This window comes from Marmota monax, unplaced genomic scaffold (genome assembly GCF_021218885.2).
Source record: "Marmota monax isolate L192 unplaced genomic scaffold, Marmota_monax_Labrador192_F-V1.1 WCK01_AAM20220418_F8-fsc00220, whole genome shotgun sequence".
Taxonomy (NCBI): domain Eukaryota; kingdom Metazoa; phylum Chordata; class Mammalia; order Rodentia; family Sciuridae; genus Marmota; species Marmota monax.
The window spans coordinates 1,509,708-1,537,495 of NW_026693909.1; the positions used below are offsets into that span (position 1 = coordinate 1,509,708).

At 54.7% G+C, this 27,788-nt stretch overlaps 1 protein-coding gene across 6 annotated transcripts in view; it reads left to right on the forward strand.

The window, feature by feature from the left end:
- Slc38a10 (solute carrier family 38 member 10) overlaps nt 1-27,788 on the forward strand; it is a 40,548-nt gene that overhangs the window by 8,821 nt on the left and 3,939 nt on the right. For 4 of the 6 annotated variants that reach the window (XM_058585265.1, XM_058585264.1, XM_046463194.2 and 1 more), the window contains exons 4-14: nt 228-321; nt 2,001-2,144; nt 3,251-3,375; nt 6,209-6,311; nt 7,224-7,406; nt 9,873-9,984; nt 10,830-10,936; nt 20,025-20,181; nt 25,161-25,328; nt 25,639-26,106; nt 26,641-26,760. In XM_058585265.1, coding sequence (XP_058441248.1) covers nt 228-321; nt 2,001-2,144; nt 3,251-3,375; nt 6,209-6,311; nt 7,224-7,406; nt 9,873-9,984; nt 10,830-10,936; nt 20,025-20,181; nt 25,161-25,328; nt 25,639-26,106; nt 26,641-26,760 — 1,781 coding nt within the window. Of the gene's footprint in view, nt 1-227; nt 322-2,000; nt 2,145-3,250; nt 3,376-6,208; nt 6,312-7,223; nt 7,407-9,872; nt 9,985-10,829; nt 10,937-20,024; nt 20,182-25,160; nt 25,329-25,638; nt 26,107-26,640; nt 26,761-27,788 lie in introns of those variants that run through there. The other 2 variants (XM_058585266.1, XM_058585267.1) reach the window with 2 other exon arrangements.

Genomic DNA, 27,788 nt, shown 5'->3' on the forward strand with positions numbered 1-27,788 from the left:
TAGAGTGCACCCCACTCATGCCCAAGTCCTGTGAACTTGGACGTTTGAAATTGCACTCTCATCCCACCAGCCTATGCAGTCATGGGTCAGCACAGCCCAGGGAACAGGTTTCCTGGCCTTCAGTCCTGTCCTCAGGACTTGCAGGCACCTGCTCCCTGCTTCAGTCATGACAAGATGTCCCACTCCTTCAAAATACTGTTTCAAACCCACGGTTTCCTTTGTTGCAGCATGATTGGGCTGATGCTAGGAACATGCATCGCCTTCTATGTGGTGATCGGTGACCTGGGGTCTAACTTCTTCGCTCGGCTCTTTGGGTTTCAGGTAAGGGCGTTCTCATCTCTTCTGGTCTGTTGGCCTGCTGGAGGTTGTCTGTGGCACCTAGGGGTCAGGTCACTCCCACTAGCCAGCTGAGATCGGTATGCTTGGCTGGGAGACGCTCCCTGGGCCTCGAGTCCACTGATGCTCCCTGAGCTGGAGCTCGAGGCCTTGCTGTGGTAGCCTCTGTGGAGGTGGCGGAGAGGCAGGACGCGCAGCTGCCGTGCTGCCCATGGCTGTAGGCATGAGCGGGGAGGAGGGGCAGTGGGACATCTCACAGCAAGGTGCAGCGCAGAGCAGGTGAAGTGGCCAGGCCCTTGTTGGCCACTGTGCTCAGGTATCGGTTAGAGTGGCCACCCTGGGAGCTCTGTCTTTATCCTGCTGAGGTGGACGTGAGGGCACTGCGGCCAGGGCTGTTGGACTCACGCTTTGTGCAGTCTGGGGGATTCCGTGTGGCATCCTCCAAGCTTGGTGTTCCTGCCCCTGAGGGTCCCATCTGTGAACTGGGCCCCTCACATACCTCTTTACTTCCCTGATGGCAGCAAAGCTGTAGCCAGAGGCTGGCTAGGGTGAACACATGATGTCGCATAAAGGGTCTTCTCTATGAAGAGTTCTTCATATTTGGATGCCAGTGGGGTAGAAAAGGATTTCAGTTTGCAAAGATTATGGCTGGGGGGAGCAGTCCTCTGCATGAGTGGAATGTGCCAGACTTACACATTGCCAAGAACATTCCAGTGAGTGAGTGTGGCCCTGGTCTGTGCCCTGAGCATGTCTTCCCAGTTGATTTTCTACTTCCCAAGTCTCACCATGGACTCTGTAGACGTAGTTCTGCCTGTAGAACACAAGGGGACCGTCTTTGTACCACCAGCTGCACCCCAGGTCCAGACGTCTCACTGGTCCTGTGGGACGCACAGGAGAGACAGTGGTGGCTGCTGCTGCCTGGCAGTGCTTCCCAGCAGGCCAGTGTGTGCAGCACCTGTCCATCTCATCCCCCTTAGTGGGTTGTCGAGGTCACTCTGCATGTGTGACGCTCCCATGCTGAGAGGCATGGGGCTGGGATAGGTGCGCAGGTGTTTGGAGCTGGGAGAATGTGTCTTGGCAGAGCCCCCACCACCCCTGGCTGGCTGCCGGCAGCTCTGAAGCTGGGTAAGCATGTATCAGCTGCAGCCAAGTGACATGTCAGGTACCCCAGACCCTTGCAGGTTCTGCTAAAGTAAACACAGTCTGGAGTTTTGCCACTGATTTTTCTGGATCAGTATTTCAAGAGTCCTAGCCTGCTTGAAGCAAGGTTGGCTTTGAGTTGGCTGGAGAAGCAACCTGTGGTAGGTTCTCTGGGTTTCTGTCAGCCTGGGTGCTAGGCTCCCACCACCTTCCTTCCCTGTGTGAAGTAGGGAACAGCTGACTTTTTCTTTCTTTTTCTTTTTCTTTTTCTTTCTCTCTCTCTCTCTCTCTTTTTTTTTTTTTCCGGCTCTGGCTGATCTCATTCTGGGGTGGACTGTATCCCATGGTGTTCAAAAATGTGCACTGAGCCACACTGCCCAGTGACCTTGAGGGCCACTTCTGGAGACTCACCACCTTCTGCTTTAGATGCTGTTGGTCCCCTAGGCCCCATGGTGCTCCCCATACCCTTGCTAGTGAGTGAGCTCAGGGCTGCAACCCAGGAGACCCTGCTGATTCCCTTCTAGGTGACCGGCACCTTCCGTGTGTTCCTGCTCTTCGTGGTGTCCCTGTGCATTGTGCTCCCACTCAGCCTACAGAGGAACATGATGGCCTCCATCCAGTCCTTCAGTGCCATGGCTCTCATCTTCTACACTGTCTTCATGTTTGTGGTGAGAGCCTTGTGCCCTGTGGAAGGGCTCAGTCACATGCCCAGACCTGGTTTATCTGCCAGTGCCTCTTGGGGAACCATGGGGAAGTGGCTCAAAGCCTGAGAAATGTTTTAGAAAGATCAGAATGTGCATGAAGCCCACAGGTCTCGTGGCCAGTGAGCACTTTCAGCAGGAGTGGCTCTGGGGACTCAGGTGTAGCACCTGCATAGTTTCGTTTCTTTTCTTTTTTTTTTTTTTTTTTTAATGACACTGGGGATTGGATCCAGGGCTTTGTGCATGCTGGGTAAATGCTCTCCACTGAGCTACATCCCCGGCCCTATGTCTGCATTTTTCTGGAAAGACCTTTCATGTGGGATTTGTGATCCAGAGCATAGCAGTTCAGTTTTTTGTCCCATAGTGGCAAGTTATTGTTTTTTTTAAGTGAGCATTTTGGTGGACTAGGCTGGAAGATAAAGTGTAGCACTGACACTGAGGATAGGGAGGCTTCCCTGGGAGAGCCTGCCCCGTGAGTTCCTTGGGACTTGAGCTGTTCACAGCAAAATTAGAATGGATTCTTCCTGAGGGAAGGGCCCTGGTGTTTCTACAGGCGGCTTGCACTGGAGCCAGCTGCGGGTTATGTGCTGGAGCTGCAGTTTCTGGCATTCCACAGCTCTCTGAGGACTAGTCTAGCATGTTAGGTCCTTGCCCTTCAGAGAGCTGCCCCTCGGTTGGTTGAGCTCTTGAAAGACGTCTGTGCTCAGCATGATCCAGGGCCAGGGAAGGACCTTTCCATATTGAGGAGACTGTCCTCTGTAATTTGACGGGCACTGGGACTGGGCAGGGTGAGTGAGCAGGGTTGTGCTTCTGCCTGGGCTGAGTGGCCCTTGTAGAAAGTGGCTCGGATGTGAGCAGGGAATGGGAATCCTATGCAGCTGGGTGCATTCCTTTGACAGTGTCCAGCCAACCTGTGGCATGAACCAGAGTTCTCCAGGGCAGGAGGCAGAGAGCCCGGGAAGGCGTGGGGTCCTCCAGCCGCAGAGTGGAGTGGGAAGGGCCGCTTGCCTCCTGCCTCAGGAGGTCGGCCGAAGGAGGCTGCTCCTGACCTATGCCCTGCTCTCTCCTTGCAGATTGTGCTGTCTTCCCTCAAGCATGGCCTTTTTGGTGGGCAGTGGCTGCAGCGGGTCAGCTACGTCCGTTGGGAGGGTGTCTTCCGCTGCATCCCCATCTTTGGCATGTCCTTCGCCTGCCAATCGTGAGTACTGCTGGGGTGGGTGGTGGGGGGAGGGTGCAGACGGCCGTGCCCAGTGCCTGTCTTTGTCAACCACACGGAGCTAAAGAGTGCTGTCTTGTTCCAGTGTGACCTGTGAGTTCTGTGTGACCCGGAGAGACTCTTGCTGGGACTGGCTGGCTGGAGCGCCTGCTTTGCCAGATCCTGGGAGAGGAAAGCTGGCTGTGGGTGCGGCAGCAGCACAGCCATCTGATTGCGCAGAGTCCCGAGTGTTTTGCCAGAATTTAGCTGCTGTTCTGAGAATGTTGAGAGGAAATTGCACAAACATTGAGTTCAGGCTGCTGCTGGGACATCTCCGGTCTTGTGTGTGCGCAGGCGGGCAGGCTCACTCTGGCACTTGGGGCTCTGTGAATTCAGATCAGGCTGCTCCGCCATCGCAGCGGCAGTACCTTCTCTACCAGGGTGGCAAGAGCTAGTGATTCATGCCTGGACGGGAGCAGTAACTGGCTGAAAAGAGAGGCGTAAATCCGGTGCGGACGGGAAAAGACCATCAGCGTGCAGGGGGCTGGCAGAGTGGGCCCCCCCATAGCAGCAGTGGGCATGTATTATGCCAATCGTAAACTAATGTGACAGATAAAATTTGCTCACACTGCTGTGTTTACACCCACATACGAGATCCAAATCGTCATTTCCCACTTACCATCTCTCTCTTGGCAGCTCGGTTTCCGCCAGAACGTGCTCCAGCCTTGCTGTTTAATGTCCCCATTATCATCGGTGACAGAAGTTGCATTCTTGCACTGTGTACCTAGTTACCAGTTGTCCTTTCTGTCTGTGTGTTTGGGTTGTTTTAAACCTAAGCCTGTAGTCTGGCTGCTTCAGTGGTGTCCACATAGCAGCCAATGCACATCTGTTGGGGTTTGATTCTCAGGCGAGTTGTGGATTGGGAGGGGGATCACAGGCAGCTATGTGCAGGTTTGTCCTCTTCCCAGAAGGGCCTAGGGCCAAAGACTTGTCCTCTTCATCCATGCCGGGCAGCCTGCTGCCCTGGAGCCTTGAATACTCGAATGTTCGCCAGGTGCAGTGACAGGGTCTCTTCACTCCCAGGGCACTCTGCAGCCAGGAGCCTGTCCCTGTTGGTCTCGTTTTCAGATTCACTGTGTGGTCCTCCTGGCTTCACACAGTGAATGCTGGCTGATGCAGAACTGTCATCCTGTGCCCAGAGAGGTGGCTGTGTTAGCATTGATCATAGGAGGCCTGGGGAGGGCAGTCTCCCTGGAGACCTGGGTCCCAGTCCCAGTAGTGGGGACAGCTATGATGGAGGCTACTCTGTGAGGTGGGTGGTCTGGGAACACCTTCGGGTGCCAGCAGTGGTGCTCAGAGTCACGCCCTCCAGGGGAGCATGGGAACTTTGTGGAGGGGGCTGGGAGGTCTATGTCTCTGACCTTTCTTCTGTCCAGTCCAGGGGATAGTCCAGGGGTCCCTGGGAATGCAGGTTAGAGGAGAGCCTGTGACTTGGCCTCTCCACCCTGTCCATCCCCAGGTGTCCCTCCTCGTAGCTGCTGCAGCTTCCTCCCAGTAGTTCTCTGAGTGTATTGGGGTCAGGGGCAAGCATGCGTCATGGGTCTCTGGTGCTGATCCCCACAGGCTGGGTTCCTGGTGTGGTCCGGCTCTGGGCAGATGGTGAGCACTGAGAAGCTGGTTACAGGACATAGTCTTCTCCAGAGCTTTGGGGCCGGGGCTTTTGGTATCTTCCTTTGGCTTTCTGCTGGGCTGCATGGGCATGTGGCTGCCAGTTCCTGCCTATCCTGACTGCTGTGGTGGCCTGTGTTGAGGTGGCCTGAGGGACAGTGTGCCGTGAGCTTGGGTGAACAGCCTCACCGGGCTGGGCCTTCCCACCTGTTTGTTTTCGTCTGCTCTTGGATCTGGCTCGGGTGTTCTTTTTTGTTTTTCTTTCACTTTTAAAAGGCAGTTTTGTTATTTGGCTCAACTGACCTTGTGCTTATCTACTTAGTAGCTGCTGATTTTCTGCATCCTGACCTTCTCCTCCTGCCCTGCACTGACCTCGTGTCCTTTGTGCCTTGAGCCTAGGTTGCCCTAGAGGGCACCACTGGACTCCCTCTTGAGCCTGAGTCAACCCTTGTGCCCTTACTGAGACTGCTCCCAGCATAGCTCCCACCTCCTCGTGGCCCCGTCTCCTCCTTTCTGTCTTGGCTCCCACCCCTTGCAGGCATCCTGTCCCCTGAGCTTTCCTCAGTGCTGCCTCATGTCCTCAGGGTGCAGTTGCAGAGCCTGTGTGGGGCTGTCATCCCCTGCCCAGCCAGTGACTGGGTCCCTCCCATCTGCCCAGTAGCACCATACTTCTGGCACCAGGTATGAGGCAGGAGCCAGTGTTCTCATCACACAGATAAGAGGCTGCCAGCTGGGCAGTGTGTCTGTGTTGTCCCCTCTCTGCGCATTCCACTCCCACCTGGCCAGAGTGCTGGCGGGGCTACAACTGCCAGGCTTGTTCCATTGGACTCTCCCTTCCCTGAGGTGTGTCTGAGCAGCTGCCTTAATCCTCAGTGCCATGCTCTCCGCAGTGGGCATCTTGTGTCCCCTCGACACAGATGGCCTTGGCTCTGTAGTACTTGTGAGCTATCCATGTGGAACATGTTCTGGGGGCTGGTCTGGGGGCCATCACGGTGCTGCCACTGCTGTGTCATGAGACCTGCTGGCTTTAGGGTGGTGAGTCCGTGTGTGATGAGTGCCATGTGAAGAGGTGCTAGTGGCCAGACTGCAGAAGAGGTCCTGGGAGCTGGCCGCCAGGGCGGGCGAGGCTCTGCAGAGCCTGCTTTAAGAACCTCTTGTCTCCACACAGCCAGGTCCTGCCCACCTATGACAGCCTGGACGAACCGTCAGTGAAGACCATGAGTTCCATATTTGCCTCCTCTCTCAACGTGGTCACCACCTTCTATGTCATGGTAGGACCCTGTTTGTGCCTCTCCTCTCCTGGGTCGCATCAGCAGGGGGCTCTAGCCCTTGAGACCCTTCATTATGCAGAGGTGTCACTGTCCCATTCCAGTGTCCGGGGGTGCACTGCTCATGTAGCAACCCAAAACAGGTCCTCTTCTCAACCCCGGTCATTACTGGGCTGGTCGTGCTAGGCCTTTCACCCTAGGCTGCGTTGACACCTCCCAGTCTGAGGAACCCAGCACCTCAGCAGCAGAGCTGCCCAGACTGCTCTAGTAGAGGGACTCTGCTTACCCTCTCCCAGAACTTTGTTAACTTACTCCAGAGGTGGGGTGTGTCCACTAAAGAGAAATGAGGAGGTATCAAATAGTAGGAGAGAATACCTCAAGTCCCAATCTGTAAATGCAGTCACTGTTAGCATTTTGGTAAATTTTTCTTGCAGTCTTATTGCTCCAATTTCTGTCTTTCAATCAGATTATAAGTAGGAGAAGGTGTGGCCTCTTTCTTTTGCTTTTGTGCTTCTAGTGTTGCTCTAGGTAACTAGGGATGGTCCCTGGCAAGCATCGTCCACTCCTGCGTCTACTTCTGTAGAGGATCATGGTTCCCTGGTTGTGTTTTGGACCCAGATTACGAGTGGGTCCTTGGAAGGGCTTGGGAGCACTCTGGTGCCTGCCTTCCACCCAGGCAGCTCCGTTTTCTCCTCCCTGGGACCCTCTTGGAAAGCTGTGTTGGACTCCTCATTTAGCATTTTAAGATGGCCTCTGCTTGTCAGAGGGGGCGGCGTTTTACAGAGGAGGAGCCGAGTGGCCTTTTTGTCCCTGGCAGGCCCTCTCTTGAACCAGCTTCTTTGGGAAGGGGCTTGAGGGCATTCTGGGAGCAGCCCTTCTCCCCACACTCTGCCATGTTGCTGTTTCCTCTGACAGGTGGGGTTTTTTGGGTACGTCAGCTTCACTGAGGCCACTGCAGGCAACGTATTGATGCACTTCCCCTCCAACCTGGTGACAGAGATGATCCGCGTGGGCTTCGTGATGTCGGTGGCTGTGGGCTTCCCCATGATGATCCTGCCGTGCAGGCAGGCCTTGAACACGCTGCTTTTTGAGCAGCAGGTATGGTTCTTGGGGTGTCCTCCACTGCTTGTGCTCATCCTGTTTTCGTAGGTGGTGGGAGGGGGGCTTTTCCTAGTTAAAAACAAGCAGGCTTCAGTGGGAACAGTGCTGAGAATGTGCTTAACCATTCCAGCCCCTAGGAGGCAATTTTTAAGCCAACTTTGGAAGAAAGAGGACCAAAGACGGGCCTTTGGGGTCAAGCCAGGTGTGCCAGAAGCTTAGGTTGACCTCTGATTTCCCAGCATGGATACTGTCATCAGAATTAGCGGGAACAGAAGCAGCTTTTGTTTTTGAGCAGTCCTGGGGAGGGATGGAGGAACCAGATGACCGCCAGTGTTGACAAAGGCTGGAGGCAGGGCTGGGCTTGTTACACTGCCTTTTTACTTTTGTGTGACTTGGGAAACCTTAACAATTAAAAGGTTTCTGTACTGCTGTGTGTGTATTCAAGATAGCTGCCTAGGCCTTTACAAGAAAATTTCTCATAGAGGTTTGAAACAGAAAGGCTTTCTTGGTTCCTCACTGCTGTTGCGTGTGTATCAAAGACATTCGTATGATACTTGGGCCCAGGTTATTTGGGCTTGGGCCCCTCTCCAGAGTGTCCACAGGAGCCTTGCACCATCTTGGCTTCCCACCTACCTGTCCAGAGGTGCTTAGCTAAACGGTCTGCAGCGACTGGAAGCTTCTCTGTGGTAGCATATTCTGCCCTAGGTCGTTGGGCCCCACCTATCTTGTCAGCTGGGACTCCTGGTGGCCAGGGACACAAGGTCACTTAAACTACTATGGCAAGGGGTTGTTTAGTGGTCCTAGAGAATCCAGGGGAGAGTCCAGCGGGCAGACTGGGAAGGGCAGCTGGCACAGGGCTCCCTGCCCGTGAAGGCCAGGGACATGGTTGTGGCAGAGCTGCAGCTCTTGTCTCCTTGTGGACTCTGGCATTAGCAATGGCAGAGGCCTAGTCCAGAGACCAAGTGCCCTTCATGTGCTGGCACCCTGGTCTGCCTCTGCTAGCATTCAGGCACCTGTAGCCAAACAAGGCAGAGGTTAGGACTCAGGCTCTTGCAGGGCAAAGGTGAGGCCTGCTCATCTGGCTGTGGAGTCCTCCCTGGCTCACCCCACCCTGCTTCCACCTGTGGGTTGCTGAAGTCCATCTGTCTATGTTTGGTGGAAACATGTATTTTGTATTGCAACAGCATTTGTGCATTTGCATACATTTTATCATTTTTTTTGTAAAGTAAAAAAAAATCAATAGTGGCATGAAAGGCAGTATCAAGGAAGAAAGTTCACCTGCAGTCTTCCCGTAAGTAGCACTGTGTACCTGCTGCCCCACCTCCTGGGTCTGATTACAGAAGCACAGCACCATCCCTCCAGCTCCTTGTCCCTCTGTCTTCTGCGGGTGTGTAGGAAGCTTTTCTCTGAGAGTCCTTGGAAATCTCAGCACCTGCACCCTGTTATGGATGGTTCCTAGCCTTTTCCCCTTGACCTCCTTGGGTCACTGGCTTATGAATGTGCACACGGTTCCCCTACTTCCCCTTTTCTTGGAGTATTTCTTAGCGTATTCTTGGTAAACCTGTAGTACTGGGACTCCTGGGCTATAGACCTTAAAACCTTGGACAAATTGTCGCACCAGAGTAGAAATTGTGGCTCCAGCCCTCTCTCAGTTCATCCTGTGTCAGTCTATTCTGAAAATTGGTGCTTTGAAATTCTAGTTCTGAAAGGTTCTGCAGTTGTTTCTAGCCAGAGATCAGCATGGTCAGCCCTTCCTGTGTGTTAACTCATTGGGTCCTCACTGCAGCTTGATGAGATGTTTCTCTTGGCAGGGGGAACCTGAGGCAGGTGAGTGGCAGAGCCAGGATCTGAACCAGGTAGTCTGGAGCTCCTGGATGGGATTCTAAGGCCAGCTGCCTCTGCCTGTGCCACTCCACCTGGAAAGTGTTCTGTGTTCTGTGCGTGGCATGCATGAGGCCGGGTGCAGGGGGCTCTGCCACTTTATACAACGCCCCCCCTTTTTTTCTTCTTCTTCCCGGACTTTGAAATTGTTATTTGCTCATTATGGACCATTCAGAGATGACGGTAACACAGCCAGGTGCATGGGGGCATGCCCACGTGTGGCAGGGCCTCTGCCTGAGCTCTGCAGCCTGCATTTGGGAGATGCCGGCTGCCTCCCTGCAGAACAAGTGTTGTCTGCATTTGGTGTTTCTTTTGATAATCTCTCTGTGGCTTTGCTCTGAAAATGAAAAGGAAAACGGAAGGACTTGACTCTGTCTTCTGTGGGTGTGTAGGCCAAATTTTAGGATGGGTGGTCAGCACCTGGGTAGAGAGCTCTCTAGCCGTGCTGCAGGGCTTACCTGCCAGGAGCTCCCTTCCCCCAGCGTGGAGCCTGGTGCGTTTGTCAGAGCCCAGTATAGCATTGCTCCTCAGGAGAGTGGTGAGGAGATCCACCCTTTTAAACCTTTTATTTCCTCCATATAGCAAAAAGATGGGACCTTTGCTGCTGGAGGCTATATGCCGCCTCTCCGGTTCAAGGCACTCACCCTCTCCGTCGTGTTTGGAACCATGGTTGGTGGCATCATGATCCCCAATGGTAGGTAAGGTGGGCGGCCCCTCCTTTCTCTCCACTTCTACTCCATTCTTGACGTTCCACACAAGGTCCAGGTGTCCCTGCCCTGTGTCTTGGCATTCAGCCAAGGCTCCCAGCTCCCATGCCGTCCTCTGGTCTCCTACTAGCCCAGAAACTCCCAGGCTATTTTTTCCCTTGGCCCACAGAGAAGCAGGGGATAGCGTTGGCAGCCGGATGGAGCAGCAAATGTGTGTTGACACCAAGCAGTTCGGCACCTGGGCAGAGACTCAGAGCTGGGACATGGGCCCAGTTTGTAAAGTGAATGGCTGTAAAGCTGCTGCTTCCTTACTGTCACTATTGACTCCCAACTTGTCGACACAGTACCCAGGGGAAGGTCCGAGGCCCAGAGCAGCACTTTCAGTGTCCAGAGGCACACACTCCCTCACAGACGTGGTGGGTGGAGCTTGTCACCAGATAGGAACTTGCAGGTGCCCTCCCCAGAAGCCACCTGTCCAGGTTTTTCCTGGGACTCTACCTGGCCAGCACACTTCTGCCCCCTGGCTTTTGTTGTGTGCTAGGACTAGTCACTGAGTCACCTGTGAAATTGCAGGCAGTATGACCTAGGCCATGTGGAGTCAACAACTGATTTTGGTAGGAAATTCCAGATGACTGCCCTTTAAAGACTGGCAGCCAGAGCAGCCTGGTGAATTGACCCTGGTTTGTGGAGCCCTCGGGGCACAGTGGCTGCCTGGCTCCTCACTGACACTTAGCCTTCACCTTAATGCTGCCCACCTGTGCACCAGCTGGGCGTGCAGTCTCTCCCCACGCATGCTCTTTCTGGCTCACCCCTGCTGTTGCATCTGTTCCAGTGGAGACTATCTTGGGTCTCACGGGGGCCACGATGGGGAGCCTCATCTGCTTCATCTGTCCGGCTCTGATCTACAAGAAGGCCCACAAGAACGCCCTCTCCTCCCAGGTGAGTGTGTGGCCAGCCAGGCTGGCTTGGGAGAGGAGGTGGCGGTGCAGAGCCCCTCTCAGTGTTCAGATGGGTTCTGTTGACTGGTTTTGTTTCCTAGCACAAGGGGAACTTGGTCAAGGAGGCAGTTGGACAGTGGTACAGTCAGGCTGAGCAGTCTCTGTCCTCAGTGTCCATGTGCGTCTGGTGCTTCCCAGAGTTTACCTTCCTGCCCGAGTGCTGGGGCTTCACCGCTTCTCCCCACTACGTGTTTCCGTGTTCTCAAGGCAGCATGCACATGGGGGTGCTTGTGTGTGCGTGCTCATGCTTTTTTCTCCTGTGGTGCTGGAATCAAACCCAGGCTCACACATGCTAGGCAAGTCCACTGCACGACTCTGCACCCAGCCCCACTTTGCACCCTTCCAGGCTGCTTGCACAGCTGTGGTGTGAACCTCAGAGCTGTTGCCAGGAGGAGCTGCTCCCCAGGTTGCCTTCTGGGGACGGTCCATGGCCCAGGCTCCCAGGAGCCTGTCTCGAGCCTTGTGCTGCAGGTCAGCTGTTGTGGGCATTTCAGCGTGTGCAGGAATGTGTCTGTAGGAAGCGTCTGGACACGGGATCTCGGGGCCTTTTGCCCGTGTGCTTGATGACCTCTCGCTCCTACCTTTCCACCTTCCTCTTGGCTTCCCTGGAGTGAACGTGAACGTGGTTTGGAAGCCACTGGCTTTTCTTTTCCTGTGGACTCATGCTTTTTTCACTCTTGATGGGGTCGCTGAGCTCTTTCTTACCCATGTGTATTGGTAGGTATACAGCTTGACCCACCTTTGCAAAGGGTGCCCAGGCACAGAACCACATTCCGGGTCAGGTAGAGAACATTCTGGCACCCAAAACTTCCCTCGGGCACCTCTTGGTCATCCACCCTCACAGTCCAGAGGTTGCTGCTGTCTTCTGTTGATGTTTTGGAATAATTTTTTTCTGTTTTCAAATTGACAGCCTCATGGTGTCTGTCCCTGGGCGTGGGCCCTGTGCTCAGCCTTCCTTCTGAGCTCACCCCTGGGCCTGCGAGGAGTTTGCTGCCCGCGGCTGTGTGCTTTCCTTTCTGTGCCATCACCGCTGTCCACTCACTTGGCAGGACAGGAAGCTGCTAGCCTGCTGTGCCAAGCGTTTCTTCCAGTGCCCGTGGGTGTGTGGCTTGTTGTGCACTTGGGAGGGGGTCCTGGGTGTGGCCTTGGCTCTGCCAAGTGGACTTGTTTTCCACAGTGGCTCCTCCAGTAGCACAGAGAGTCCCCTACACTTCCCATCTCCTCTCCCTTTTTGAGAGCTGCCCTTCTGAAGGGTGGGTGTGGGTGTGGAGGCCCCTCGTTTGGGTCTGTTTGCAGCCCCTGCGTGACTGATGACCTCATGTACCTTTCCATGGGCTGTGAGCCACGTGGGTGTCGCCTTTTGTGACTTCCTTTCAAGTCTTGGTTTTTCTCCTACTGGGTTGTCTGTCTTTTTCTTATTGATTTGTAGGAGTTTAAACAGATTCTGGCCTGGGGTTGTGGCTCAGCAGTAGAGTGTTCACCTAGCACGTGCGAGGCCTTGGGTTTCATCCTCAGCACCACACTAAATAATAATAATAATAATAACAATAACAATGATAATAAATTTAAAAAACAGGTTCTAGATGTAAATCCTTTAAAAAAAAAAAAAAACATATTTTGGGCTGGGGTTGTGGCTTAGCAGTAGAGCCCTTGCCTAGCATGTGTGGGGCCCTGGGTTCGATCCTCAGCACCACCTAAAAATAAATAATTAAATAAAGAAATTGTGTACCTCTATGACTAAAAATCTTTTGTTATTGTTGTTGTAGATGGACACAATACCTTTATTTATTTATTTATTTATTTTAAAGATAGAGTGAGAGAGAGAGAGAGAGAATTTTTTAATATTTATTCTTTAGTTTTCTGCGGACACAACATCTTTGTATGTGATGCTGAGGATCGAACCCGGGCCGCACGCATGCCAGGCGAGCACACTACTGCTTGAGCCATATCCCCAGCCCCACAATACCTTTATTTTATTTATTTTTTTTGTGCTGAGGCTGGAACCCAGGCCTCACACATGCAAGACGAGTGCTCAACCACTCAGCCCCAGCCCCGTGCCTTTTTTTGGTGTTGTTTTTGGTACCAGGGATTGAACTCAGGGGCACTCGACCACTGAGCCACACCCCAGCCCTATTTTGTATTTAATTTAGAGACAGGGTCTCACTGAGTTGCTCAGTGCCTCACTGTTGCTAAGGCTGGCTTTGAACTCATGATCTTCCTGTCTCAGCCTCCCAAGCCACTGGGATTACAGGTGTGGGCCACAGTGCCTGGCACCTTTTTGCTTTTGTAAGGACATCTTTTGATGAACAGAAGTTCTGCATTTTAGGGTAGTCCAGTGTGTGGATCTCTTTTTCCCCTTGGTGCTTTTTGATTCTTGCCTACCCCAGGGTCCTGAAAACAGCTATGCTCTGGAGGCTCACATCTACACCTGTGCCCCACTGGGATCAGTGGGTGTGGGGCAGGCCGTGTGGCCCTGCCCTTGCCCTCCAGTGAGGCTGCCAGGGTCTCTCTGTCCTGAAGCAGCACTGCCCACTTCAGGACTGCAGCTGTGCAGAGTGTGTCCATGGTGGGCAGTTGGAGTCCTCCTGCTGTGTTCCTCTATAAAATATTCTTTCCTGTAGTTGGCTCTTAGGCTTCCTCAAAAATGACCTGTTGAAATTTTCATGGGAGTTGCATTGAAGGGTTGAAATCATTCTTCAGTTCACAAAATTTTCTGATTTCTACTTTCACCCACGGCTTCTTTAGCTTTCCAAACCTTCAGGATTTCCTAGTAATTTTTTTTTTTCCTGCTTTCAAGCTTAGTCCCAGTGTGGTTGGGTAGTACACTACAGAGAATGCCAGTCCTTCTTGGTGAGGTCACTTCCGAGGCCTGCAGCGGCTGCGGCTCAACATCTCGCGGCTGTGTGTACCGCCCCTGGCTTCAGTCGAGGTTTCTAACAGGTGTTCAGGTGCACCTGTGTGTGGCTTATCACTTAGGTGAAGGTGTTGCCTCTTAGTGTGTCATTGGAACACACGGGTTCTGGTTGGTTGAATCTTCTGCCAACCTGACACTTCCCTTGTGAAGGTCCTAGTGTCCGTGGGGCTCCCATGAGCCGGCCTTGTGGCTGCCCTAGCCCCACTTTACAAGTGGTCACTTGTTTACCTTCCTGTGTCCTCTCTGTGCCCTTCTGAGTTGAAGCCATGTCTCTGGCAATGGTGTGTTACTGGGTTTTGTTTTGTTAACAGGAGTCTGTCGTTAGGAGTTGTACGATTACTTTTACGTTTACAGTTAATACGATCACTCATTTCGGGAAGAAACTTCTGTCCTACTCTTTGTTTTTTCTGTTTATTTTCCTATTTCTTTGTTTTGATCAATCAGGCATGTAAAGCATTTACTCTTTTCCTGCTGTGGGTGCACTCTAACCTAGTGGTCACACTAGATACTACAAATCCTCGCCTTGGTCCACTGTGAGTTCCTTTTTTTAGCCACTTCCCAGACAAGGTGCATGTGCCTCAGTAATTTCACCCTGTTTGCCCTCGCAGGCCTTTGGTGCTTCTGTTCTCACTATCACCCATTTTTTTAAAAAATATTTTTTTTTTTAGATATTGATGGATCTGTATTTTATTCATTTATTAATTGAACCCAGCACCTCACACATGCCAGGCAAGTGCTCTACCACTGAGCCACAATCCCAGCCCTATTACCTGTGTTTCAAGTCCTGCCCCTTACTGTTGTTGCCAGTGTGGACAGTTCTTAGGTGGCTCAGCTTGGAGTTGGCGATGGGTGGTGGTGTGAGAGCAGTATGCACCTGGTAGAAATCCTGCTTCACGTTTTGAGTTCACTCTCTCGAGCTGGCATTGCCTGGTGTGTTCTCCTGTGCTGCTGGGCAGCAGCCGTGGCAGTGAGCCCCGCACCAGCAGGGCCCCACTGACGCTGTGCTGTGCTACTCAGCCAGGGTACTAGCAGGCCAGAAGAATTTCATGCAGATGGACTTAGGGTGGTTTCATTGTGGCTTGGGTTCATCAAGATCCCACTGTATATTGAGGAGCACGCGTGGTCAGTCTTGAAGCCCGTGTTCCTCTTTGGTCTTTTGATCTTTGTCATCTGGCCCTGTCTTCTGGTGTGCTTGCTGTTTTGCAGTCATCAAGGCCTGCAGAAGCTGAGTGGTGTGACTTCCGTCCATCAGATAGCTGAGGTGGCCCTGTTCTGCTCAACCCTGTGCTGGTTGCTCTCATTCTCCTGCACGCCCTCCTTGTTCTGTCCTTGCTTGGTTCTTGGCTCAGCTGGTAGCCACACGTGCCTCCAGGAGAGTGGCAGAAGGTGGCGTGGCAGCTTCTCGGGGGCTTCTTTCTCCGAATCCCGACCTCCTCCCATGCGTCTGCCTGAGTCCATTGCCGCCTGCACCGCCCTCACTGTGGCACCACTGGCCCTGGGTGCCATGGGCAGTCAGCCTGGCTTGTCTGAGTGCTCTCCTGCTCTCTGGGTCTCGTTGGGTGGCTTTTGGTTTTGTCTGGCTTCTGTGGCTAAGTGGGAAGACCAGTTGAATACCAGCTCTTGTGCCTGGGCTTGAGGCAGAAGGTCCTTAGTGAGTTTGAAGAAGGTAGCCCGTTGCCTGTCAGACTGCAGGTGTTGTCCCAGTTTCACATCCTCCAGTTTTTAAGTATGTCAAACTTTCTTTTCTTTTTTTTTTTTGAAAAAGACCTTCCCCATGCCAGTATTATTTTTAAGATTCTTTTATCATTTTGTCTAATAGTTTTGTGATTTCATTGTTTTTCATTTAAATTTTTGACCCATCTGTGTTTTATTTTGGTGTGAGAAGCAGATTAGGTACTTTTTTCTAGATGGTGCCTAGCTGTAGAACTTGGTTTATCCAAGTAGTCCTCCCTGGTGGGACCCCGCCACACCCGTGTCGACTGCCACAGCTGCCGCACTGCGTTCCCTCCCACCTGTCCTATTGCAGACCTTGTTTGAATCGGCTGATCTGATGAACAGAAGTCAGTCCCCTGTTTGTTTTTGGTCTAGTTGAAATTAACTCATTGATGCTTTAGATTAATGTAGGAGAATCAGTGTCTTTGTGCTTCATCAGATCTGCACTCTGTACCAGGAGCTGCCCTCTTCAGCAGCTGGGGTGAGTTCAGGGTGTCCGCATGCCCCCACAGGGCCGCCCTCTTGCCCCCGCCTTCCTCCCTGACTGCTTCTCCTGTCATGTGCCCTGAGCTGGGATGGCTCTCGGTTGGCTTTCCTAACCAGTTCTTTTATATGTAAGAAGCTGCAGATGTTCATGAATTTGTTTTTTACCTACTTACCTTAATGAACTCTCACTGGATCTCTTGGATTTTTTACCTGCAGCTAATGATAATTTACCTCCTCCTTCCCACCGTCCCATGACCTTGTCTGCCTGCTTCACGTGTGCCTGCGGGAGCCGCTGGCTGGGTCGGCAGCTCCCCTTCCTCACTCAGTGGGGATGTCTTCTAGCGTGTGTGCAGCCCAGTGCTCTTGGCTTGGTATAGGAGCAAGCACAGATGGGCCCAGCTCCACGTGCACATGGACGCTCGCACACAAGGTGTCATGCCAGAGACCTACTGGGCCTGTTTTACTGCATTTCTTAAACTCTAGAATGTGCTGCAGTGCCCAAACTTCTTTTTGGCCAAGTTGGAAAGATGCTGAGGTTGTGTTCTCCCAGGGAGCTGCCTGCCAGCCACCATTCTGTCTGGAATGGGCCATTGGACCAGCTGACTGGGGTGTGCCAGAGTTTTTATGTTGTGAGGGATGTGTGTTTGGAACCCCAGTCCCCCATGGGGCCAGACCCTTGATTCCCTTGAGCTCTCTGTCTGCTTTGGTGCTTATTCTCTGTACAGGTGTGTGCATTGTGGATAGCTGACCAGCGTGCAAAGGAAGGAGTGTTGTGAGACTGTACCCAGAAGAGTAATTAGAAAGCATAAAAACAGCCAAGTAAACTAACCCTGTGTGTCCTTATGAATTTCATTTTTTTGTCTGAGAAAATCAGAGTTCTTTTCAATCTTAAATGAGGGCAGCCCCAGTTCAGCTGGTGGACCCAACTCAGGGCTGCCCTGAAGCCAGCTGGCGGGGGTGGGGGCGGGGAGGGGGGGCAGGAGCTAGAGGGAATGTGCTTAGGAGGACGGTCCCCTAGGACAAAGAAGGCCAGCCCAGGGAGGCAGAGGAGGGACAGCCAGAGGGCCCCAGGGCAGGAAGTCCTGCTCTTGGAGAGGTGCCAGTACACATTGCCATGCAGAGAGAGGTGGCCATTGGGGCTGGGAGCTGAACCCTGACCCAGATGGCCTTGGGTTCCACATTGAGCCACAGGGCTACAGAGTGCCAGAACCCCAGGCTCCAGGTGCTTGATCCATCACTGAAGGGCAGAGTGCAATTTGTGTGCTGTCCACACAGTAGAAGTGAACGTTTCATCCCCCAGAGGTTGTCTCTGCACCGAATCAGCCCCTCTCAGCTGGAGCCTCCGTCACTCCCCGACAGGAGGGGTGCTGCAGAAGCCTTGTAGACTATGGCCCCAATCAAGGCCCTGCATTCCCAGGCCTGAGCAGAACTTCCAAGATGGATTTGCACCTCTCCCAGCTGGCTCTGTGGCTGTGTAAAGAGGTGTCGCTGCCAGAATCTCAGTCAGCAGGGTGCTCTGAGGTAGACGGCTGGCAGGCGAGGCCCACTTATCCACTGGGTCCCCTGCTTCAAAAGCAGCTTTTCTGTCATGCACTAGGCTGTGTCTCCTGGCACAGTGCTGGAGGCTGGACTGGGCATCTAGAGGCCAGGTTGGGTTCCTCCCTGAGCCTGAGGCCGCACTCGGCCGGCTGCTCCCTCCCCAGGTTCCCAGTTGTTCCGTCCCTGCTGAATGTTAGAGCTCAGAGCTTCATTCTCTTTCTTATTCAGGACTCCCAAGGGAACCATCATGGCTCCTCTGCAAATGGTCAGCAGTTAGACCTCACATTTCAGAGCGAGGACCTTCCGCCCTTGCTATCCTTTGCCTGACATTTTTTTTTTTAGACTGGGAGTTGAACCCAGGAGCACTTAACCCACTGAGCTACATCCCCAGCCATGTTTTATATTTTATTTAGAGACAGGGTCTCGCCGAATTGCTTAGGGCCTCACTAATTTGCTGAGGCTGGCTTTGAACTTGAAATCCTCCTGCCTCGGCCTCCTGAGCCACTGGGATTACAGGTGCGTGCCACTGCACACATCTTCTCTCTGCCATCTAGTAGAAGCTGCAGCTGGAGGGCAGGGAGCCTTGATTTAGGACAGGCTATGCAGGCAGGGTGGAGGGGTCACAAGGCCTGCTGTCTGATGTCTTCAGTGCCCTGCTGGCCTAGGTTACCCACTGGCAGCTGCTGCTCATGTGGACTGTTGCCACGCCTCCCTGCAGGGAGCTGGTGGTCTCAGGAGGTGGATATTTCCTCCTTTTTATTAGCCTCAGAAGACCCAGCTCACTGTCAGATGACGTCCTTGTCTGTAAATGTGTTTGCAGATATTCATGCAACAGCTGAGGCTGGGTCTTCACAGACTTTTAGGAAAACACTTTGGGCCCAGTGGGGTCAGGAGCTTTAATCTCTGTGCTTGGTAGAGCTTCTGAGTTCTCAGTCCCAGGGACCAGTTCAGATAGCATCCCCCTGGCACCTGGGCAGCCCTGCTATTACCTGACAGGCTGGCTGGCTGCAGTTCCTGCCGTGGGCCTGTGGGCTCCCCACGAGCCCTGCACATCCACGAGGCAGGCTGGGACTGGCCCCTGGGCTCCAGGGCATCCGTGAATGTCGAGCAGCTCAGGGTGTCTGGTGGCGGAGAAGCAAGTGGACTTTCCCTGAGGTGTCTCTTGTGGGTTGGTCACGATCCCGCTTGAGAGCCTTCTTTCCCCGTGGGAGTCTGCCTTCTGTGAGTGTCAGACCCAGGCGGCCTCAGCTGCTGAGCTGCTGTCCTTTCAGGCAGCCGGCCCTGCAGAAGAGGACTGGAGTTGGGGCTCTTGAGACCGCAGGCAGTTGGTGAGTGAGTCCCTTCAGCTGCGCAGGAAGGCCACTCTCTGGCCTCTGTTGCAGAAGCATCATAGCAGGAGTTTCTGCCCCTGGAGGGCTGAGGCAGGGCAGCAGTAGCAGCACCCACTGCTGAGGTGGCACAGGTGTGCAGGCGGAGAGCTGGCCCAGCAGGTGCCCGCTTTGCAACAGGAGTTGGAATTGGCTGAGGAGGAGTTGGTGGGACTGACGGCCTTAGAGTCAACCGTGGGTCCTTCAGGAGGAGGCAGGGCCCCTTGAATGCAGCTCATGGGGACACTGATGGGTACCACCACACAACTGAGAAACGAGGTGCTGTCTTTCCGAGTCTGGCCTGGCAGGGTTTCCCACCTTGCCAGCTCTGGGCATGCTGAGCCTACTGTTGGGCATCAGATGTGGGTGATGTTGGGGGACAGTGTGTCCATACCTGTGTGGCCTGCATCCTTGGTACAGGGCCCACTCTGTGGGGGTTGTGCAGGAGGGTGTACCTTGAGGATGGTAGGTTTAAGAGACACCTGGCATGGGCAGGTGTCCTGAGATCCTCGCTCCTGCTCCATGGTGGTCAGGAGACTGCCCTCCCCAGGAGGCGGGATCAAGGCTTGGGTCTCTGCCTCCATCGCACATATAGCACCCCTGCATTCCCGAGGCTCCTCTCCTGGCTGCAGCTCTCCAAAGTGTTCCCACTCCACCCTCATGCCCCAGCCCTTCCGCCCTGCCGAGGCAGCTCCACAGGCCTGACTCATGACCCAGCTGACAGGACCCATGGGCACCCAGACCACCTGCGTTGACGGGGGAGTCGTGGCTTGTCAGTGTCCCGTCACAGCCCCTCATGTCATCTGGTTTGCGGGAGGCAGGCTGTCTCCCCTGGGTGTCACTGTCAGGACCCGTGCCTACCTGTGCTGCCCTCCCAGCGGGCTGCTTCATACCACTGTCCTCCCTCCTTCCTCCCTCGCTCCATCCCTGGCTTCCACTGCAAGAGGAAGTTTTCACAGCAGTGTGTGGGGACTGCCGTGACGCCTCCTGTCTTGGGGTTTTTCATCCAGGTGGTGCTGTGGGTCGGCCTGGGCGTCCTGGTGGTCAGCACACTCACCACCCTGTCCGTGAGCGAGGAGGCCCCTGTGGACTTGGCAAAGGAAGCTCCTGGTAGCCGACATGGGGAGGTCGAGGGAGCTAAGAAGGCGGAGGTGGCCCGGCTCTCAGGTATGCGTCCAGGTCCCAGCCCCAGCCCACTGAGCCTTCTCGGGATCAGTGGCCACTGCATCGTCTCAGGGTCACGGGCTGCCTCTCAGCTCTGCTCGGAGTGTTTTATGTCTCCAGCAGCAGCCTCCATCCAGTGGGTGATAGACCTGGCAGAGGGCTGCTGTCTGGGACTCACAGACCTGGCCTGTGAAGGCCTCCTTCCACAGAGGCTGGCCGGTGTGCGGGGGCACTGGGTGGTGCAGCGCCAGCCTGGGACAGGCTGAGACCCAGCACCTGGCTCCTGGGTGTGCTGGCAGGTGTGTAAATCCATGGGGGTGCTCGTGTTTGTTCATTTATTTTGAGGATGTAAACTTTGAGCCAGTGTTTCCTCAGTAGAGTGAGCAGTTGTGTCTCAGCTTTGTTTCCTGTTACTTATTGCTTATCAGTCATCGATAGCACTGCATCCCACACTGCCCACCAGCTGCAGGTCCCCGCAGAGTCCTGGTGGTGCTCTCAGCCCCATCTGTGGCCACATCACGTGGGGGTGCAGGGGTGTTTTATTGTGGCACGTGGAGTACCCAGAAGTGTGTCTGGGCCAGTCTCTGAACCCCAGGCTTTCCCAGACACAGGTGGGAGGGGTAACGCAGGGAGGGCCCACAGACTGGCAGACCCCATCCAGCTCCATGCCTGCCCAGCAGCACCAGGTGGCATTGGGGGTGCTAGCAGGTGGGTGTTCCCTGTGCTGGCCTTCATTCTGGGGCTTCCGTCCCTGAGGCCAGGTGCCACACCAAGGTGCATCTGTGGGTGGTCATTCAAGAGACTTGGGTCCACACACCAGGTTTCTGTCCAGCCTGCAGCTCTGAGGAGGCCGTGTTGGGGGAGCAGTGCTCTCTGTGTTGGTGGATTCCAGGTCACCATGAGGATGCCTGTCCTTAGTGGACAGAAGACACAGGTCCGTTGAAGGGACCCCAGCAACCTGGCATGCCCACTGGCCTGCCCAGGCACTTGGAGGTGTAGCCTCAGCACAAGCCCAAGATGGGCCATTCCTGCATTCTGGGATACCGTTCCTGGGCTTCCGTAGCCCTTCCCCAGCATTGTCACCTTGTAAAACTGTCCTGGGAGCTCCCCTGGCCCTCTGCTCTGGACAGCCCTGTGCAAGGAACAGCTTCAGGAACTTTCTTCTGTCTTCCTTGGTTGGCAGAAGCAGGTGAGAAGGTTCTTCCATCCCAGTTCCTTGCAGTCAAGAGGCTGAGAAGCAGACACGGCCTGCCAGGCAGGTGCCGAGGGAGGGCAGGCTGGGCCCAGAGAAGCCAAGCGTCGTGTTAAGCAGCCACAGGTTGCTGTGTACCGCCTTGCCTCAGTGGTGACGACTAGACTGGGAGGAGGTACGCTAGAGGAGGTGGCTGGTGCGTGCCCACCCCCGTGGGTAGCCTGGACTCAGTCCCTGCTGGGAAAGGCCAGTCTGAAGCTATCTGAGCTGTTGGGTATAAAGCAGGTGCTGATGCCGAGGGGATCTAGTGATGGGGGGTCCTGGCGACCAGAGCTGAATTCTGGTCTGCAGGGTCCCTGGGGGAACTTGATGCCATGCCTTTCCCAGTTCAGTGCAGGCCTGCCTGGTGATGAGCTTCTTGGTTGATCAGCGCTGGGCTCCTGTCCCATGGAGCTGTGTTGTCTCTGGTTGGGGACAGTGTCTGCATCTTGTCATTGCATGCCGCATGCTCACTTGAGGCCCTCCACCACCCATTCTGGTCTTCATTTCTTCCCTGAGACTAATGCGTGGCCCCTCAGAGCCTCATGCCCGCAACTCCCCTGTCTTCTAGCTGCCAGTCACCCCTGTACCAAAGGGCTGCCTCCTGGGGCGTAGCTGGGGGCCTGGAAACTTCACCAGCCTGTGCCCATGAGCTGCACATCAGCATGAACTGAGCGTCTGGCCTTCTGATGTTGAGGAGACCACAGATGGAACCTGCCTCCTCTGCTGAGAGCCCTTCCATGGACTCAGTCCTGCCTTCACATGGGACACGTGGGACTGGCAGGTGCAGCCCAGGCCTCACAAAGGCCCTTGGCAAGCATGGCTGTGTCCCTGAAAAGGCTCATGGAGACAATTAAGAAAAGCTGATTAGGCCATTTGCCTGTCTGGAAGCCCTCTGGGTCTGGGGTGCGTAGGGGTCCTGGAGTGTTGCAGCTCTTCCTTGAACCCGGCCATGTGCTCATCTAGCTTCCCTCTCACCTTCCCCGCCCCCCGCTCATGCATACTGGCCATAGTCTTGGCCCACACCCTGGTGCCTGTGCCTGTCCCCTCTCCCCAGCAGTGGGGAGGCTGTGTGGCCTTGTGGGAAGAGGAGGTGGGCCTGCACTTCAGCCTGCTTGCAGCCAGAGCTGCCTACCTGTGGGTGCTGATGCAGAGGCGACCTCGGCTTGAGTGGGCCACACATCTGTGCCTTCAGCTGGTGGGATCTCTCTCACTCCATCATTGTTTGTTCCTGATGGTCTTCCATAACCTCACTGCTGCCCACACCCTGGGGGTGGGAGAGCCTCTGAGCACCTTTGACAGAGCATCAGGACACTGAGGGCGAGACCTGCTGTCACGTGTTCCTCTGCTCTCTCCTTAACCGGGTAGTGCTTCCTTGTCCCCGCTGAGCAGGTTCTAAAAGTCCTTGTTCTGACCCAGCTGGATCAGACTATACCTCTAATCCCAGCTACTTGGGAGTTTGGAGCGGCGGGTCACAAGTTCAAGACCAGCCTGAGCAACTTAGTGAGATCCTATCTCAACCTAAAAAACAAGAAGGACTGGTGATGTAACGCAGTGTCAGCTCCTGACCACACGTGTGTGACCTGGGCCACCTTGCTGCCTCTGAAGATTGACCCTTCCCATTGGTCACCTGGCAGACACCCTGCTTGTAAAGAAGCGTGAGGGTCCAGCATCCCTCTCCTTGCTGGCACCCCAACTTTGCACTGCTGGCCCTGGGCACCAGCCTAGGCCTCTGAGCATCAGGAGTCAGCCCTCTGACCCTGTGGCTCACGTAGCAGCCACATCCAGAGGCGGGTTTTTTCTTATTTATTTTTATTTTTTAGTTTTAGGTGGACACAACATCTTTATTTTATTTTAATGTGGTGTTGAGGATCGAACCCAGCACCCTGCGCACGCCAGGCGAGCGCGCTACCGCTTGAGCCACATCCCTAGCCCAGAGTTTTTTTAATATTCATTTTTTTAGTTGTAGTTGGACACAATACTTTCATTTTTATTTATTTATTTTTACGTGGTGCTGAGGATCGAACCCAGGGCCTCGCACATGTTAGGCGAGCGCTCTACCGCTGAGCCCCAGCCCCAGAAGGCGGGGTTTTAAACAGCCCTTCCTGGGTAGCAGGTTAGCACAGCCACAGCGAGGAGGGCAGCAGCTCTGACCAGAGCTGGTGGAGCCTGTCCCCGCTCCATGCAGAGGCCTTGGGTCCCGAGTCTCCAATGTGGCTCTGGTGGGAGCTCGTCCTTGGGCTGCAGGGACAGCCGCAGCATTACAGAGGGGATAGTTTCCATCTGTACTGACCACAGGACACAGTGGTGGTGCCCAGAGGCAGAACGCGCCAGCCCTGTGACGCTCCTCCCAGAGCCCCAGTCAGTGACCAAGCTGACTGTCTGCTCAGCCTGAGGACAAACAGGTTTGTCTCCTGCTAGAAAGCCGCTGCTCAGGGGCACCTGTTCTGGGGAGAGTGGGCTTCTCTTTGTTTCACTGTCCCTCCTCCCAGCCCTTTGTCAACTCTGCACTCTGCTGGAAGCCCCTTTTTTGGATTTTTCTTGTAGATGAACAGCATGCCTTTGTTTTTTTTAATGTGGTGCTGAGGATTGAACACAGTACCTTCCACGTGCAAGGCAAGCGCTTGGCACTGCTACAGCCCCAGCCCTGGAAGCTCCCCTTGACCTGACCTGTGGTTCTTCCTGTTCATGCACAGGGCTTCTGCCAGGGGGCTAATTGTGTGCTGGGGACTGGTGCCTTGTCACCTGCCTGAGTTTGTCACCCGGTGGCGCTGTAGAGCTTTCTGTGAGGCATTCCAGCACAGGAGGTGCCAGCCTCCAGTTCGTTAAGGACTCTTGAGCCCCAAATGGACGGTACCTTTACACCTGGCTCATGTGTGTCCAGTTCTGCTTCCCTTGACTAAGTGTCAGTCGGCTGCCACGTGAGGCTGATGTGGAGCTGAGGCGGCTCCTCATTTTCCCCTCCGATGGGCCCATGGACGAATCCTCTCCGCACGGCATCTCATGGGTCCCAGGTCCACAGCACAGCACCCAGGGCCCATGGCGCACATTTACTTCCCTTTCCTGACAATTCTGGTCGGGGATGGGGCACAGAGGTGGCCCTGGGCCTCTGGGAGGAAGGGGTTCTGATTTCCAGAGTTGTTTTCCCCTAATTGGTTCTTTGGATTCTGCCATGCTCGCCTAAAACATAGAAAGTGGCCATTTTAGCTGGACGTGGTTCCTCCTGGGCCCTGTTGGACCCCTCTCGGTGGCCTGCTGGCCCCTGCACTGTGGCTTGCAGTGGGATGCACTAGGACAATAAAGAGCTCTCCTTGTGCTGTTGTCCTTTTGAAGTGAGTTTCCCCCACCAGCAGGAAGATGTTCACAGGATTGCAGGTTAGCACTCCTAATGTTTCCCTTAGAGGAAGGGTAGGGGAGTTTGGGCAGGTCATCCTGCAAAGGGGACCCTCTGTAGACAGCCCATCCATGGGTTCATGCTGCCACCTGGTGGTCATGGCCGAGCATTACATGGAGTGGTCTGTGCCATTAGGTGTAAATTGCATTTTGACATATTTTTGTTATGAATACACATGAAAAATGACAGTTTTCTTTGCTGTTTAGCTGTTAATGATTGAGCTGGGAAAAATGGCTGCTGAGGCTCTGGCACTCGACTGGGAAATGTGGTCATGATCCCAGAGAGCCACCTGCTCCCTGTGCTGATTGACAGGCAGCTGGGTGGAGGGTGGTTCAGCTTGCTGTGCTGTGTTTACAGTCCAGGATCCCCCGGTGAACATGGCCGAGGATGGCCGGGAGAAGCCAAAGCTGCCCGAGGAGAAGGAGGACCTGGAGCAGGCCCAGATTAAAGGCCCCGTGAATGTGCCTGGAGAGGAAGATGCCAAGGAGAAGCAAGAGGCCGCACAACTTGATCGCCCTGGTCAAGGTGGGTGGCACTGGGAACAGAGAGGGACCCCAGTCCTCGTGGAGGGACACTGAAGACTGCGCATCTTCCCTGGGCCCAGCCTTAGGTCCTGCGTCCAGCACTCTCGGTCTCTCCATTCTCTGCTTGCCACTGCTTCCCTCGTGGCTTTCCAGAGTGGGGTCAGACCTTGGCTGATGCGGTGGGCTAGCAGGGGGGCGGTGCTGTTGGGTGCTTCACCCTGATGAGAACTGGAGCCAGTTCAGGTTCCCTGGGAAGTTGAAAGTGGGTACCGCTTGCTCAGCCTGACCCCCCAACCTCCCTGTCCTTTCAGGCATTGCTGTCCCCATGGGTGAGGCCCACCGCCATGAGCCTCCTGTGCCTCATGACAAGGTGGTGGTGGATGAAGGTCAAGACCGAGAAGGGCCAGGAGAGAGCAAGTTGCCTTCCAGACGCACGGATGGAGGGGCTCCTGAGGGCAAGGGGCAGATGGCGCTGCCTCTCCCTGAATCAGAGAGAGAAAGGAGGGAGCCTGAGAGGGGAGAGGCAGGGAGAAGACCTGAACAGGCCCAGGTCCTGGAGGAAGCAGGTGGTCTTCCCGAAAGTCTCCAGAAGCTTCCAGAAGGAAACGACCAACCAGATGTCCAGCCTGGGAAGGACGAGTATGGGCCAGGCAACAGAGATCTGCACCCAGGGCCCCAGGCTGTGATCTCTGCAGATCAGAAGGTCCTGGCCGCAGTTGGAGGGGAGCCTGCACAAGGTGCTGTGGGGCACACGGAGAAGCCTGCAGAGAGTGGCCCTGGTGGGTGTCAGCCAGCTTACCTTGGGGAGCTCCCGCGGGGTGGGCTTGGGAATGGGCAGGAGGGACTGATTACTCTCTCCCATTTCACAAGATCAGCGTGTGAATGTAGCAGCCCCTTCAGCAGCTGGTGGGGAAGGAAGAATCTGGTGGCTTGACAGCTACTATAGTGTCTGTCACACAGTTGTTTGCAGACCACTAAATGTCAGGTGCCACGCTGTTCTGGTGTGTCTGGGTGCACACTGGGGACGGCTCGGGAGCGCTTGACAGGTAACACATTGTTAAGTGCCCGTCTAAGAGCTAGTTAGGACGCGGCTTGCATTTTAATTGGCAAAGGTAGTTAACATTGGCTCACTGCCACAAGCCTATGAGATTGTTAAATATTTTTTTATTACTTCCCTGGTAATCATCAGGTTGAATATAAACTGCTGACAGGCTGGGGGGGCTACGTCGGGGAATCGTTTTAGGAAACATCTGCTGCCTCCTTTGTCCCCCACCCCCAGCATTTTGCAAAACCTGAGCCTCCTGTATGTGCAGGTGGGAAGGCGCCCCTCCCAGCGCAGAGGCCAGCTCCTGGGGCTGGCCTGCAGCCAGAGCCTCGTGAGCAGAGGGATGCAGAACGCCCAGGCGGAGACCAAGCGGGCAGCAAGCTGGAGGGTAAGGCCTGAGCATCAGTCCCCCCAGTTCCCCAGGGTAAGGTTGGGGAGAGGCTGGGGTGGTCCCCGGAGCCCATCAGGTCCCAGCTTCTGCTCACCTCCATTTCTCTAAGGAAGTACCCTCTGCAGCCCTCTTCTGTCTCCCCCTTGGGGCTTTCTCCTGGCCCTTCTATGAAGAAGTGCTTTTTTATCTCCCTTCTCCCCTTCAAAAAGAACCTGCCGTGGTGCCTTGTGGCTCGAAATTGCCCTTTTATTTTACCTTAAAGCAGGCAGGTCGCTGCTTCCAGCACTCAGGGTTGGAGCCATCCAGGGTGGGTGTTAGCATACCCAGGTGTGAAGACTCGCTTTAAGGCCTGGGGCCACCTTGTGGGGTTGTGACCCTGTGGTCCTCGCAGGGTCCCTTCCTGCCCATCTCGTGCTGTAAAGGACTGTCCCCTGCCCCCTAAAGCTTGGCCATGCCTTTCCTGGCTTTGAACCCTACCTACCTCATCCTAAGTGCTCCCTGGCAGAGGAGGAGGTGGTGGCCCCCTAGTGGCCTGCTAGTGATGGCCCCTCTTGCTGACTTTGGTGACGGACAGGCTTCTGTGCCATGTTGCCTCCTAGGCCGGCCAACTCACGTCACCATTCCCTCAGGACACAGCTGGGAGGTTGGCCCCACTGTCCTTGGGGACGGCAGGCAGCAGGTTGCTCAGGTCTCCTGGGCCAGCCTGGCACCAGCCTCAGCTGCTCTGGACATGGTGCTGCCTCGTGCTCCAGGGCCACCCTCAGGGTGGGGGAGAGAGCGGTTTTGCGCTCTGCTGGGTGCCAGCAGGCACTGTGGCAGAAGTCCTGGAAGGCAGCGCTGGGCGCATGGTGGGTTTCTGCAGGTGTGGAGTTGCTCAGAAGGCTTTCCTTTGCTGTGGCTCTTGCCTCTCTGTTGGTCTGGCTGTGCTCGTTGGTTCCAGTTCCTATGCTCTGTCATGTAAACCTATTTGATGCTTTGGTTTTTTTCTTTCTGAAAAGAGACTTTTCACAGTTTCCTATTCTGCC